The 16,560-nt window shown below is 45.6% G+C and overlaps 1 protein-coding gene and 1 long non-coding RNA gene across 2 annotated transcripts in view; both read right to left on the bottom strand.

Annotated features, from left to right (window-relative positions):
* Positions 1-16,560, bottom strand: part of LDLRAD4 (low density lipoprotein receptor class A domain containing 4) — a gene marked incomplete at its 3' end in the record, with an annotated part of 302,663 nt that overhangs the window by 106,188 nt on the left and 179,915 nt on the right. The window contains 1 exon segment of the mRNA XM_082853053.1: positions 10,423-10,563. Within this exon segment, the coding sequence (XP_082709179.1) occupies positions 10,423-10,563 (141 nt within the window).
* LOC309970793 overlaps positions 1-16,560 on the bottom strand; it is a 214,695-nt gene that overhangs the window by 131,855 nt on the left and 66,280 nt on the right. The gene's annotated exons all lie outside the window — the stretch shown is intronic.

The following is a 16,560-nucleotide window of genomic DNA, read 5'->3' as shown; positions in this document are numbered from 1 at the left end:
TCTAGCTGGGTGACCCTGAATAAATTACTTAACCTCTCTGAGCACTGTTCCCTAGGCAACCTTTCTAGATTTCTAGGTTTTGAGATAAATTACATGATGCATGTAAACAGCCGGCACTCAGCAAATGGCAGCTCTCTGCCCACCTCATCCCCATCCTAAGAAGCCACAGGCCTTCAGATAAACTCCTTGCACCGCTAATCATCAGAGAAGTACAGCTATGTTGCTGCTTTGCTTTTGGTAAGTGGTGATGAGATGAGTGGGAAGCAGCAGCGGGTGAAGCCCCGGCTGGTGCGTCCTGGCGCCCGGCTGTCAACATTTAAGATGAGGAGGGAGTGGAGGGCTGGCCCAGCACAGCGCCCTCCGCAGCAGCATTCGGGCTACTCTTCCACGGGGCCTTTGCTGAGAAACACGAACTACTTCGAAAGACAAGATTGAGGGCAACAGCAAGAGTTTAATGTGGACTGTCTGTCAGAAAGTAGTACTGTGTCAACATTACATTTTCTGGGCTTTGGTAACTACACTATGGTTATGGAAGAGAATGTCTTTTTCTTAGGAAATACACATATAAGTATTTTTGGGTGAAGAGACATGGTGCCTGCAACTTACTATGTGCAAGGCATTATTCTAACTCCTTTACCTAAACTATTTTACTAAATCCTTAGAACAATCCTTTGAGGGAGATACCAATACTATTATTGTCTTTGTTTCACAAAGGAGAAAAATCAAGGTATAAGGAGGTTAAGCAACTTGCCTAAAGCCACAGTCAGTGAGTGGGGACTGCAGACTGTAACTCAGGGCCTCATCTTGGATTTTCTAGTTGGAACAAACTGCAGGCCCTGCACCGTTTGCAGAGCTGTTTACAGCACAGCCAGCAGCAGTACAAAGCCGGTCCCAGGGACACACTGGCAGGAAGCGGGACCTGCGCTGGTAGACTGACCAGGTCATTGATGCGACAAGCAGCACACCCACACGTGCCAGCACACGCGCACCTAATCTAGTCAAGTCACCTCTGGGCCCCGCACAAACCAGCCCTTCCTGTGCCCCAGGAGGGCTTGTCTCCCACGGGCTCTGCACTGGGAAACCGAGACCCCAGTAGAGCACAGGGCATCCTGCCACACTGCTGGCCACAGAATGAACCCCAACTAGAGTAGGGACATACTCCAGTGAGTTTGGGTGTTGGCAGTAACCAATATACACCGTAATGACAGACAATTTGGGGAACAGACCTTACGTCCCCTCTCTCTGTGTCCTATCACGCAGGCTGCCAGGGCTGAATAAGTATTCTCACCCTCCAGGTCTACTTGCAGGGCACTAGGCCACGCAAAACACAAGTTTTTTTTCATCCTCCGGTCTGACTTGAGTTTTCAAAAATAATCACATTCAATAATCTGCAAAAATACTGATTCACTATGCTGTACACCTGAAACTAACACAATATTGTAAACCAACTATACTTGCATAAAAAAATTTCTTTAATTTTTAAAAAGCTTATCAAATAGGAACAGAGCCCTATAGCTAATATAGAAATTAAATTTGCAGTTAAAAGCATTTGTACAAAGAAAACCCTAAGCCCAGATGGCTTCAATGGTGTATTTTATAAAATATTTGAAGAAGAAATAATAGCAATTCTACATAATCTCTAAACTATTGATGCATATAACACAGAGGAAAATCAAAATAATTATGCTGGATGAAAGAAGCCAAACAAAAGAGTGTGCACATTATGATTCCAGTTATATAAACTCTAGAAAATACAAGCCAATCTATAAAGACACCAATCCATCAGTGGTCGCCTGGGGTGCAGACAGGGAGCTAAGACAGGAAGGGACCACAGGAGAGTGACAAACATGTTGGGCAGATGGACACACCATGGTTAACTTGTGATGGTTTCATGGGTATATTCCTATGTAAAACTTACCAAATTGTAATTGCTAAATATGTGCACTTTCCTGTGTGTCAATTATTCCACAAAAGCTGTTTAAAGATAGATATATAGCCAACTGAAAAAACATAAAGTAAAAAAAAAAAAATCACATTCATCCATTCACTCAGCACGTATTTACAGGGCCACTCACTGTATATTGTATACCCCACACACTGTATACTATATATGCCATGCAACGTATACTATATATGCCACGCACCATGGGAGGCCCTAAGGGTACAGCTGAAACCCTTGTAGTCACTGTTCAACTAAGGGCCATGCTGACAGCTTGCTGGGAAGTAACAGAGGAAGGATAAATGGTTTTCAATTCAATTCAACAGATCCTTTTCAAGTGCCGACATGTACAGTCCATGCTTCATTAGGAGTGTCAGGGCTTCCAACGATGTGAGCACAGCCCCTGTCTTCAAAGAGCTTAACACTTGAAATCATTCTTGTCCACATGTGATGATGAAGCAGAACAGTCAACACCTTAAGAGGGACACAAGATGTTGTAGGGTTCCAAGCAGGAGAAATTATTTCTGGTAAGGGTTAGTGACCAATCAGGAAAGTGACCAACCTGATGTAACTGGCAAAACACTAAGAGACAGAAAATACCAAAAGGACGGTCTGGTCTGGGGGTGGAGGAAGAAATAACTGGTTCAGCTTTGAATGCTCAGGAGTTGGAGAGGTTTGGGAGAAGCCTTACGAGCAGAGTTGAATACTTCGTCTGAGCTGGAGATAAGAATACGGGCGTGGCTCTGATGCCAAGTGGTGTCTAGAATCCCACAGACAAGGGCAAGGACCAGACTAGAACCTGGCGGACAGAGGAGCCGCCACAGAGAAGGAGCAGCTGGAGGTGTCCAGGGAGACCTGGACCCTAAGGGAACGGAGAATCTCAAAGAGGGGATGATAAACCTTACCGACTATGGAGAAAAGGCCAGAAAGAGAAGAAATGGGAAGAAAAAAAAAATCCATGGGATCTGGCCGTGAACAAGCAACCCAGCAAAAGCAGCCAGGGGAGAGCAGTGGTGAGTAAGAAGGGGCTGGAGAGGGCCGGTGGGGGCGAGCTGAGCTGCTCCGGGAGGGAAAGGGACAGGGCAGGCCCAGCCAGGGCAAGCGCAGGGGAGGGCAGGGGAGGGCTCCACCCAGGAATGGCAAGGACCTGAGGGCTGCTCGGGCCCTCCCTAACAGAGGCCACACTGCCCTTGGGTCTGCGAGGCTGATGCAGCAGCGGGCAGTGGGCTCAGAGGCACAGGGCAGTCAGAAGGCACTTGGGGAAGTCAGAGGGAGGAAGGTGAAGGTGAGGGGCCTGGAGGAGAAGGAAGGATCAGCCAGGGGAGGTGTCAGAGCGGCTGGTGAGACCCCTGGTGCTGGGGAACAGGACTCTGCACTCCTGGAGTCTCACTTCCTTGAAGTTAAACAGGCCACTGAGAATCACAGAATCCTAGATAAAATTGTAACAGGGAGGAGCCAATCCTGACTCCATCTTGGATCTGTTTCTTTTACTTTAACCTTTGCTGCCCGCTGCTTTTGTTCACTAAAAGGATACTATCTAGCAGACCTACTAGAGAATGGACTTGAGGACATAGGGAGCGGGAAGGGTAAGCTGGGACAAAGTGAGAGAGTGGCATGGACATATATACACTACCAAACGTAAAATAGATAGCTAGTGGGAAGCAGCCGCATAGGACAAGGAGATCAGCTCGGTGCTTTGTGATCACCTAGAGGGGTGGGATAGGGAGGGTGGGAGGGAGGGAGACGCAAGAGGGAAGAGATATGGGGGGATATATGTATATGTATAACTGATTCACTTTGTTATAAAGCAGAAACTAACACATCATTGTAAAGCAATTATACTCCAATAAAGATGTTAAAAAAAAAAAAGGATACTGTCTATACACAGTGGCCTGCCTCAGGGAACCCTGTCCCTCTGCCTGAATGTTAAACCAAAGTGCCTTTGTTCAGCGAAGCATTCGGACCTTGTCCACCTGTGGATGGCTGCAAGGAAGAAGAAATTAACACATCCCCTCCCCAAGGGTGGCCATTCCAGGAGATATTTGCAAAACTTACGCCTTTTTACTTTACTTCCTCATCTCCTCCCCCTCTCTGTTCTATGAAAGAAACAGGCATCCAAACCCCGATAAGATGGTTTTTCGGACACACTAGTCTGTCACCTTCTCTGTCTGCCGGCTGTCCGAATAAAGTCGTATTCCTTGCCTCAACACCTCGTCTCCCAATTTACTGGCCTGTCATGTGGTGAGCAGAGCGAGCTTGGACTCGGTGACAAAACCTGGGAGCTGGTCACACCCAAGTGCAGCAGAGGTTGTTCCTAAAAAGGTTCCATGTACACAACTAGACATTTTAATTCATCCGTTCAGAATGCCACTGATCACCTCTGAAGCGCTAGAGGGAACCTTCTCGTTATTAAGAAAACTGATGCAATATGAGATCTACTTCCTGGTAATCACATAGCAAATGGGAGTTTCTCTTTATAGAAGTATCCCCACTAGTAAACGGAGAAAAAAGGGCAGAATTAGGTCATGACTGCTTTGCAACCCCCCAATGACTGACGATAATCACATAACAGAACGAGCCCCCCGATGTGGACAGCAGGACCTCAGAGTGCCTTCATTCACACCTGAGCCTCCCCAAACTTGGAGACCCGACCATTGACAGACAGGAAGCCTGAGAGGTGGTGAGCACACGTCCCGGGGAAGCGGGGCACAATCTGGAGCGTGAGACACTGCCACCAGACAGTCCAGACCTTCCACCCAGATCAAGGCGGTGGCTGTGTGTGTGTGTGTGTGTGTGTGTGTGTGTGTGTGTGTGTCCCAGATAGGAAACACTCCTGTGTGTGTGTGTGTCCCAGATAGGAAACACTCCTGTGTGTGTGTGTGTGTCCCAGATAGGAAACACTCCTGTGTGTGTGTGTGTGTCCCAGATAGGAAACACTCCTGTGTGTGTGTGTGTGTCCCAGATAGGAAACACTCCTGTGTGTGTGTGTATGTGTCCCAGATAGGAAACACTCCTGTGTGTGTGTGTGTGTGTGTGTCCCAGATAGGAAACACTCCTGTGTGTGTGTGTGTGTGTGTGTCCCAGATAGGAAACACTCCTGTGTGTGTGTGTGTGTGTGTCCCAGATAGGAAACACTCCTGTGTGTGTGTGTGTGTGTGTGTGTGTGTCCCAGATAGGAAACACTCCTGTGTGTGTCCCAGATAGGAAACACTCCTGTGTGTGTCCCAGATAGGAAACACTCCTGTGTGTGTGTGTGTGTCCCAGATAGGAAACACTCCTGTGTGTGTGTGTATGTGTCCCAGATAGGAAACACTCCTGTGTGTGTGTGTGTGTGTGTGTGTGTGTGTGTGTGTCCCAGATAGGAAACACTCCTGTGTGTGTGTGTGTGTCCCAGATAGGAAACACTCCTGTGTGTGTGTGTGTGTGTGTGTGTCCCAGATAGGAAACACTCCTGTGTGTGTGTGTGTGTGTGTGTGTGTGTGTCCCAGATAGGGGACAGCACAGCATCCTGGAACAACGCTTAGGGCCCCTTTGGATCCTGCTTCAAACAAACTGTAAACATAACAAAACAATTTATAAGACAGCTGGAGGAATATGAATGTTATTAGAGAATTATCGTTAATGAAATAAACAGAAAAAATAAAGGTCCGGTCTCTGTGAAGCCTGGTTGTGAATAGGTTTCTACATGGTTACGAACATGGTCCCAAATACACAGTGCTGATGTTCAGTGACTCACTGTGCAGATGTCTCTGTACACTGCACGCGACTCAAGATGTCACGCTGACACCTTGAACTCACAGTGCTGTGTGTCGACTCTATCTTGACAAAGCTGAGTGAGTGGGTGAAGGAATAAAGTCCTGGGGAGGCAGGGAGCAGACAGCCAGACATGGGGCACAGGGGAGCACAGCTCGGTGACAAGGAGAGTGCCAGTCCCTTTGGAAAAAACTGACGAATGTGGGAAGAGCTGGAGAGCTGGTTTGGGAAGACACTCAGCTCAGATTTTAATGTGCTGAATTTATCTTATTTGGTAGTTATTACCCTAAACAGCCCTGGGCAAAAAACAGTTTCCTTCTGAAAAGTCCTGAAGTTAAAATCCTGGCTGAATCGGGAAACTTTATTAGCATCAGCTCATCTGACTTTGAGATTAGGTTTACTAGGCCACCAATGAAGAAAGAAGCAAAGAGCCACCAGTAACGGTGAGAGTGCCACCCTCTCCTCCAACCCTCTCCTCCCACCGCCCCCCCCATGTCGGACCCCCTCATTCACTGGAGGTGAAGCTGTCGCAGGGACCCCTCTGTGCTCACCAGCTCCAGGGCATGACTCCTGAGCAGTGACTGAGGAAGGCCTGCTCTTGCCAACGCCTTCAAAGCACATGGTTCCTTCAAGGCTGCTCAATGCCTGCTTCTCAGAAGCCAGAGAAACTGCTCCCGCCACCAAGATGTGGCACAGGGGCTTCAAAGAGTAGTGGATTTGCGGAGCCAAAGCCCAGTGAGGAGGGCCAGCATCACAGGCGACAGGCAGGCTGTGCAGCTGGGGACCCGAGGTCCGTCCCTTCAGTGACAAGGGCAGGAGGTGTGGCGTGACTGGCTCACTCTCTGCCTCCAGCCACCCGCCAAGGCCTCGCTCACCCACACTCCACCGTCCTTGGCCCTGACACCCAGCACACCTCCTCTGCGAAGCCACCGTGACCACGTCCCAGCAGAACGGTCCTCTGTGGACTCCTGGACCACGAATTGCTGGGACCACTGGCTTGGCAGCCTGTGTTCATGTTGAGTCGTCTTTGTACGAGTGTCTTTCAGTTCCCCAAAAGACACTCCTTCTCATTGAGGTGGTTTCTCTTGTTGCACAGCATGGGCTCTGGGTGCGTGGGCTTCAGTAGTTGTGGCTCGCGGGCTCTAGAGCACAGGCTCAGCAGTTGTGGCGCACGGGCTTAGTTGCTCCGCGGCATGGGGGATCTTCCCGGACCAGGGCTTGAACCTATGCCCCCTGCACTGATGTTCAGTGACTCGCTGTGCGGATGTCTCTGTACACTGTACGTGACACCAGGGAAGTCCCTCAGAAGTACAATGTTTTGATGGAGGAACAGAAAAGACATGGGAAAAGCTGGCCACAGCATTTCCCTCTTCTGTAAAAAGATGAACCAGCAAGACGCCTTCCCCGTGAAACACTCGGCACAGCCCCGTCCCCACATCTGTGCAGGGCCTCGGGGCCCACTGAACCAGGGCCTCACCTCAGGCCACGGATCAGCAAGGCAGAGAAGCAGTGAGACCACTCAGGAAGGAAAAGTTTCTTACAGCTACTATAAGGGCTTCTATTATCATTAGCACTGCTGCCTTCACAAATGACAGTGACATTTTCTTTCTAACCTTAATTCATTCTAAATTTTAGCAAATATGAAATGAGAGAGAGGACCAAGACACCTGAGCCAGGGCGCATGCCCACAGCCAACAACACAGGCAGAAAACTGATTCCACCCTGCTTGAACCTAAGTGCGATCAAAGAGTAGAACACTGAGTGTTTCCCTTACTTGGGTACAAAGCAGATCAAGTAAATGACTCTTGTTCTTAGACAGGAATAAGGAGAAAGCACTCTTTGTTTTCTTAGAATGCATCAGTCTGTAGACAAGAAGTCCTGTAATATTCCAAGTTCCCACGGCAGGGAGGAAGTGGCGCCCCCAACAGAGGTACGCCTGCTGCAGCCGCAGGCTGGTGGGCCCTGCAGACCCCCTCCCAAGTGGAGAGCATCCAAGCCCTGCCGGGCAGCTGAGGAGGAGTAGAACAGCCTTTGCTCTGTGCTCTTGCCTGGCAGACCAAGGGAAGGAGAGTACAGTCATTCGGTACCCAATCACCCTCCAGCAGCACAGAGGACAGAGCAGCCACAGCAAACCCGTATGTGATGAGAGGCCCCTGAGCCAGCAGGGGAGCGAGGACTGTGGGCCAGGCCCAGCAAACCCCCTTCAGCTGGCGGCTCCCCAGCAGGCCTTCTGCAGGGGCAGAGGAAGTGGGAAATGCCCAGAACCTCTGAGGATGAACTCGCCTGTGGATGCCTGGAACCCATGCTCCACCTGAAGGAGGCTCTGCCGTGCAGACAGACGGCAGCAGTCACGGAGGTCCCCTCCCCAAGACATCCCACACGGCAAGCAGGGACGAAGACAGCAATGAGACGATGATGCAGACCGCACTCTTCATGTGTGTTATTTCATGTAAATCCTCATAGCAACCTTATATGGCAGAAATTATTCTCATTTTGCAGACAGAGAAACTAAGCCTTAAAGGGGTTCAGGTGCTTCCTTAAGCTAGAACTAGAACCCAGGTTAACCTGAAGCCACAGCCCTCATCCTGCCCTTTGTCATTGTGTCTCCTGACTTTCCAATCTTCTTAAAAGACAGCATATTGTAAACAGCCTCCCATTTTGGCTACAAGGGCACAAGCCTAGTTACATCTGAACACTAGGGACCAATAGTTTGCCAACAGGATCTTAAGATTCCTCTATTAGGATACAAACTACTATATATAAAAAAAATAAACAACAAGGTCCTACTGTACAGCACAGGGAACTATATTCAATATCCTGTGAGAAACGAGAAACCATAATGGAAAAGAATATATATATGTACAACTGAATCACTTTACTGTATAGCAGAAATTAACACAACATTGTAAATCAACTATACAAACTCTCAGAGCTCCCTGGGCAACACTGAGCCATTTACAGATGTAACTGCTTCACCTGGCTTCTAAGCAAAATTAAAGTGTTCACATTTTAAAAAATGAATGGAAAAGATATCTGGAAATCCGCTTTATAAACCAGGAAATACTGATGAGAAAGGGGAAGAGGCTGGGAGGAAGGGACACCGCAGGACTGCAGCAGTGGCAGGACCTACGTGAAGGGGAAACACCTCCGGGAAGTGCCCCTGGGCAGAGGCCAGAGGTGCGTCCTGCCTGCTTTTCACAGGAGCTCCGACCAGGCGAGACCCCACGCAGGGTCCTGATGTCCTACCCACCATCTGTTGTGTAAGTGTGTACGTTACTCAAGTCTAGAGAACACAAGTGAGATGTTGCCTCCACTCTGCTCTTCTCCTTCTAAGACCCCGGCTTGAGGCTGACTGGCCTGTATCAAGTGCTCGGTACCAACCAGACTCTAAGTGCTTCCTGTGGACCATCCCACTTAATCCTCACGCCCTCCATGCAGATGAGGCTCAGAGCTGCCGGACGGGGCCACGGCAGGCATGGCTCACTGAGGGGTCCCTTCCTCCCCTAGGTCTAGGCAGGCATACTGAGAAAATTACAGTGTTGACGACCACAAAGGCTACTGCAGAAAACATCGCCAGAGGAAGCATATGGACTAAACACCAAGAAAGCACACAGCTCACCTTAAACTGTCTTCTCAAAGTATCGAGATGGGACTCTATAAGGCGGCTCAATGTAAGAAAATGCAAACTGACACAACAGAAACGACAGCACAATTAGACTCCCGATTTAGCAGGAATAAGTAGCAGGCTTAAAACTCACAGCTTTCCCCCAACATAAAAACACAGTGGGAATAGAGAAAACTGCTTCTCTTTTAAAATCCCCTCCCATTTCACATTATAGGATCAGTATTACATAGTCTGATCTCTAGAACAAAAATTTTAGAATCTGTAAATAAAAACAAATATAACTTCTCACAATAATGTCAGTAAAAGTGGGGAGAGAAGTCACATGTTTCCTCAGATGATCTCAGTGGGAAGACCCCTGACGAAGGTCAGTGCTGTAAAACATCCGTGACCGCAACCCGCTTCCCTCAGCCCAGGAAACACAGGAGGCAACAAGCCACTTCCCTACGAGAAGTTTTCCCTAAGAGAAGTTCGGCAGTGTTTCCAAACCACCTTCTTGCTCCTTCCGCTTCATAAAAGCCATGAGATCAAAAATGAATGAACTTTGTACTCGGATTTCACCTTCTTCCAGTTCAAGAAATGCTCACAGCCTCAGTCTGGGAATTCACACAGGGAAACATCTCACTCAGGTTGCTTTCCATCCAATACCAAATAGAAAAACACATCATCGCAACCTTTTTTAAAAGTCCCATATAAACTTTTTCTATTTTCTTATTTTAATTACTAGTTTAATTGTGGACCCTCTATGTACCTTTCTTTGCTTATTTAAAATTATTTTTAAATTACTGTTTAAAATTACTCTAAAAAATTCTACAAAACCAGTATGAAGAATACTAAGTCAATATATTATTTCTTGGGATCAGTCACTGCTTCTAAGATAAGCAGTAGAAAGCCTCTACCAAAACGCAGGCCGCTCAAAGTGGAAGAAACTTCTGACTCTCAGACACACCATAATTCTATCCTAAAAGAAAACATTCCCTTTGTGAAAACACAAACCTCTTCTCTTAACCAAAAAACAACATCCTTCCCACTTCCCCAGGTCGCTGCCTCCTAACCATCCCCAAACACAACCAACTGAATGATACCAAGGTGAGCGGGAGGGACTTACAGCTGAAGATGCCCGGAGGTGGATGTTCAGTCACCAGGAGACAGTTTTCTTCATCACTGTTGTCCCCACAGTCGTTCTGTTGGTTACAGACCAGTGAACCAAGATACAAGCATTGCCCGCTGGTGCAGGTGAATTTGCACTCTGAAAAAGCACAATATAAAGCATGCAGTTGTCAATGCCAGCCTGATGCTCTTCAGCTGCTACTTCTCCTTCCCTATCTGTGTGCCATGATGGTCTGGGCACTCAGTCTACCTGGAGAGTCCAGGGAACAGAACGCAGACACGGACTCTTTCGGTTAAGAGCTCAGGGGCACTCGGGGCCTGCCATACCTCACTCACCCCACGCTTCTGACCCACAAAATAGTAACACGATGTGCCCAGCAAGTCATGACTATGGGACTCTTCCTTTGCTTGAAAAAATCCTTGGCGGTTTTCCCCGCCACCAAGGATGAGGGAGCTAGTGCAGCAGCAGCCCGGGCGGCAGCAGGACTCAGGAGCTCAGGCTGGACAAAAGGAGGCTCATACATTTTATTTCCAACTTGTCACTGGATGTTGTGAGGCTCTGGGCAAAACATTAAAGCTCACTGGTGTTCGTTCATCTCATGACTAAGAAGAACCAGGTTTATTACCAGGCAGGGGCAGCACTGACTTTATAACATAAAACATGGGAACACAACATGTGCCCTCTGCTGAGAAGTATCTGTACCAAGGACCCCGTAAGTGACTTAAAGAACAGGATGGAGCCCAACCCAATGCCTGTAGGCTTCACTGAGCATGGGATGTCTGCAACCTGTGCAAATCAGTATTTGAAAATAGAATTTACTTTTATAAGACAAAATAAATTTGCAAACTTAACACATTACTATAAATTTAAGCAATTAAGGATAAAGGAAATTACATACACATGGGCGCATAAACATCTATGTATATCTTACATCGACTATCACCCTAATTCTGACCGAGAGCTTTTCCCTAGGAGCACCCACAGAAGCTGGTGGGATTCACACAGGACATCCCACTCAGTGAGCAGCCAGTAGAAAAAACCCCACAGAAAGAGACCAGGACCCCAATGACCCTGACCATCACAGCCTCTTCATTTCTCCTTGGTTTTGTCTGTCTAGAACATGGGTGGCAGGTCCTTTCCACTCTAAAATTCCATTATTCAAATAAACAATAAAAGGTTAGACATCAGCACACAAGACCTCCACCCACTATGCTAACGACACAGAGGGGCTGCAAAGAGAACCCCTTATCTGCAGTAAAGAGACAAGTTAAATCCTCAGTATTTCTGCAACCCAGTATGAAAGTGCCATCACAATTCTCTGTGTTCACATCTTCCTAACAGAGTCTAGAAAGAGACAACAACCAAAGCCCTGACCTAGTTCAGACCCACACGTGAACACCCCCCAAATGCACATCCACAGCTGGTGACTGGCTGCAACGTCCAGGTGAAAATTCCATGTGCTGACTGTGAACCAGGCCACATGTCAGGAGCTCTGCTGAAGCCCAACTCTGCTGCCATAAGTGGCACAGACTCAAATCCAGCTGCTTGAAATTACATTGATGAAGTGACTTTTTTTTTTTAACTTAATGGAGAAAATGGATGTCAAGGAAAGAATTTATCTTCCTTTCCAAAAGAAATATTGGAGTTTGGATTACTACCCAACATGAAAAGGACATTAGCCAAAAACAGTACTCCTGATGTTGTTGAAACAGTGATTGGAAAGAAGGGAACACTAACCTAAACTGAATCGAACTCCAAGTAAAAAGTTAAGCACCGCTGCGGTTTGAAAGGATCCCAGGTTAAACTCCCACGTTCAAGTTCGTGTGGAACTTTAAACGAGCGCAGAAACGAAACCACATCCACACTTCACTCTGATCTCAGCTTGTTTAAAGGAGACCCTGTCTAGAGTTACAAAATATTTTCAAGGAAATGAATTATGTGATTCAGTTATTCATACAACCAGTATTTTAGCTCCTTCTGTGTTCACTGCCAGGCCCAGAGACACAGAAACACAGAGATGAAAGAGCAAGCCCTCTTCAAAGGACTACAACACGAACTTTTGTAAATGTGAGCAGCAACTAACACATGTGCTCACTCCTTCTGAGGACCCATTTTCCTTCTTTGTGTCCCTCACAGTGAGACCGCTGCCCAGCGAGGAACGGGCCCTTGGTGAGTCACCTGTTTGGTGAATAAACACATGACCTCATCTGAGCCTCATAAGAACCCTGTGAAATTATTAGGGTAGATACTATTATTCCCATTTTACAGATGAGGAAATTAAGACTCAGATTAAGTGACCTGCCCATAATTAAACTGCGAATAAATGGGAAAATGCAGACGTGTGTCCAGATCCACCACCTCTGGTCTTAGGCTCTCTAATTGCTGCCTCTCAGTTTCCAAATCTGTTTTCATGAATGTGCAAAATTCATTTGTAATGAGGATGACATGTATGTAACAAAGTTCTCAAAACAGTTTATCTTAAGTAGGCTTAACATTACTCAGAATGCATTAAAAAGGCTTGTGCTACTGATGTGCTTAGAAAGCTTTTAGTTCTTAGATAATGGAAATACCAACATCAACCCACTGAATTTCAATTTCATAATATCTAAATCTTCTCAGTGGTGAGTCATTAACTGAATATCAAACTAAAAAATCTCTCCATCTCATGGCCACTTGAATCAAAACAACTGAATTGAAATTTTGCACCAACTTCAGCTTCTTGATATATCTAGAAATCTGCTATAATGTTATTAAGTGTTAAAGATTAATGCTAAAGCTGGAATGAAACTGCAGACCAGAGTAAAATGCCTGTCCAAGGTAACCTAATTGTATTGATCAAGGCAGGCTTCCAACTCAGTCCTGACTCACCCTGCAAGATCATCTCTACCACACTTTCTACCCCAAAGCCCAGTGTGTTCAGACATTAGGGGTGGTCCCTAGTAACTAGGTTATTGTGATAGTTCAAACAAACTAAGAACCCCAAATGAGAGGCTCTAACCATGGCCGCCTATGGAATCCCTGGGCTGATCTTTCAACACCAGCCTGGACCACTGCACTCCCTGGCGTGAAGTGTGGCCTGGATAGTGGGTGCTTCCTAGGGATCCTTAGACTGATTCTGATGGGCAGTCAAGAAAAGCCACTGCCTCGTAAGAAGCAGAGAACTCATTCATATGAAGCCCTCACTCTAGCTAATAGTATTGTGTAGCTAGTATTGGAATGTTTAGTTGGTATTTGCTAATTTACTTAAAAAAAAAAACACCTAATATCTTAAAATGGGCAGGTATTTTGAGGACTCCTGGATATAGGGCCTGGTTGCTATAACTTTGTACTGTCAATGGGATATTTCAGAAACTTTGGGACTACAGGTATGACCCGCAAACTACATTTTGACACACTATAGAGCCAGGAGTCATCCTCAATGAAATAAAACAAGTCAGAGAAAAAAGACAGAAGAATTTTTCCAAATGTTTTCTTTTATTTTGTCCATTCTTTGTGGAGCTTGTTGAGTATTTCTGCTAAGCAAGAAGTTGAAGGAAATCAAAGACTGTTAACATCAGAAACATTTTGGTTACAAATTCATGGTGATTTCAGATGTATAATATTGGAACAGAATATAGAATCAACAACCAGGAACCAGCTTTTCCTGCAAGAGCTATATATTTAATTTTAAAATTTGTAATATTTAAATAATTCCTCTTCTTTAAAGTCAGGGTTTTTTAGGTAAAGAAAATGGCATTCCCTTCTGCCATAATTCTCTATTTGATTTTTTTATTTTTAAAAATCTAGAATCAGCAATAGATTTTAGGATCACTTTATTTGCTTTTAGTAATACAGAATTTTCTCCAAATTTGGAGAATTCTTTAGCTTCTCTACACTCCTACATTAAGCTTCTGATGAATTTCAGTGACTTTGAATTGTCACAGATTCATAAAATTCTAGCGCTGAGAAGGCCCTAGAGACACAGTGGACCGCCTCCTCAGGTCACAGATGAGAGAATTCCTGACTCACCCAAAGTCAGGGAACAAACCTCCTGTAATGGAACTTAACACCCACAATTTCTACCGAATTTGGGGAAAAACACTTTTTGTCCTAAATGTCATTCCTATTAGGTACAAACTAGTACTAACCATTTGGGTATACCATGTGAAAAAGGAGAAAGGAAAAGAATGATTAAGAGAATTTCCTTTGTTACTTTGAATTTTATTACCTTTGAAAAAAACAAGCAATTTTAAGAGCGCTGAAAGCAGGAAAGAAATGGAATATCCTAGAGTGGTCTGTGAATTCCAAACTTTTACACACACAAAAAAAAACTATATTAAAGAAAATTTTTAAGGACCAGTAGCTTAACAATTTGAATATTCTAAAACTAAACTTGGACAGGGGTAAATACTCAGTCTTGACTTGCAGGAGAACAAATCTGCATCTCAGAAGCCAAAGTTAATCCACTTGGTAGAGTCAACATTCTATTAGTTAAAAGGCAAAAAACAGGTACTTGAAAGTTGCTAAGAATAAATCTTAAATGTTCTCACCACAAAAAAAGAAACAGTAATTAGGTGACATGATGCAGGTGTCAGCTAACCACTGTGGTCTTCATTTTGCAATATACACGTGTGTCAAATCACGTTGTCCACCTTAAACTTACACAATGTTGTGCGTCAATCACATCTCTATAAAGCTGGGGGAAAGGGCAAAAAAAGTTGTTCTCAATTTTTCCTATGCCCTTTTTAAAGCCTTAGTTTTCACAGATATGACCTCAGCCACAAAGTAATGCAGCACTGCATCACAGCCATAGAATCAGCCTCTTTTGTGAACAGGCAAAGCGGTCCACGGCAGCTATTTCTGTGAGAGTTCATACAGCACCATGGGCTCACTCAGCTCACATGTCCGTCACTCACACACCAGAAAACTGGGAATGATTCTGGCTCCAACATTTCTGATGTTAAATCTAGAACTTGCTCTCAGTAATGGGGCCTTCTTAATATACTTACATTGTAGATAACAGAGACTAAACTTAGCTGCTAGGGACCTATAAGTGAAGGACTAATGAGGTTCTAAAATTAGCACAAATAATTTTACCACGACCAATATAAGTTTCCTACTATCGCGATGACAATACTTTTATCGATTTATTCATACACTGCCTACTCCCCTGCAAGGCACAAGATTATCTACCATAAAAGCAAAGTTGCACAGAAATGAAAACAGTGAGTAAAAGACAAAAACCACGAACCTAGAAATGCAGGGGACGGAGGAAACCTGTGACCGTAGAGAGCTCTAGTGACCAGTCACTAAACCCAGCTCCAAGCAAAGGGGCTGCCGCGGACCGGTGGAGACCAGAGGACCGGTGGCGAGCGCTCACTGGCCCACAGCAGGAGGCGCTGCAGTCAGTCGGAAACAGACTTTCTCCTGCTTCTCAGACCTGAGAGGATCAGTCACTCTTCTTATTACAGGGCTCTGTACAACAACACGGAGGTAATCTCGACACCAACTTTGTCCAAAAAGGGAAAAGTGCTCCTCAGATTGTTCTTTCCTGTGTGACCTCCTGTGAGGCTGGAATATTAGACTGGTTTCTATTGAAGGAGCCAGAATGACAGGGTCCAGAAAGTAGCTATTTAGCAAATTATGAAGATAAAGCTTCGAGACTCTTCAGAAATGAAAAGTTAATCCTTAGGGCTATTCATCTCAAATGTCAGCTTTTGACAGCATGTGAAAGGCAGATGGATGATAAATGCATGTTCTTCTGCAACAGTTTTCAACACAAGGAATACATTTTGAGTAACCCGTAAGAGACTCAGTATCTCGCATAACATCAACACTGATCTCCACGCACGTCTGAGGAAAGACGTCTGAGACACTGTGGGTGCCTCACCTGGCATCACACGGTGACCTGAGCGGCACACCGAAGGCCACACATGAAGACTGTGCATCACTAACAACGTGCTCCCCTCACTCAAAGACGGTGCTGACTTTGCCGGTCATAAATTTGAAACAAAGGAGAATTTAATTTAAAGGTTTACATTCTATGTAATGAATTAAATTAACAAGCACTTAATAAAAGTCGTATCTTAAGTGGTGCTATTGAAACCATAGTTATCCTCCAGAAAGATGACTGTGACATGATAAAAGGACATTTGC

Source organism: Leucopleurus acutus (genome assembly GCF_964270905.1).
Source record: "Leucopleurus acutus genome assembly, chromosome: 13".
Lineage (NCBI taxonomy): Eukaryota > Metazoa > Chordata > Mammalia > Artiodactyla > Delphinidae > Leucopleurus > Leucopleurus acutus.
Note: the sequence above shows the minus strand (reverse complement) of the source record. Positions and strands in the feature narration are given on the sequence as shown.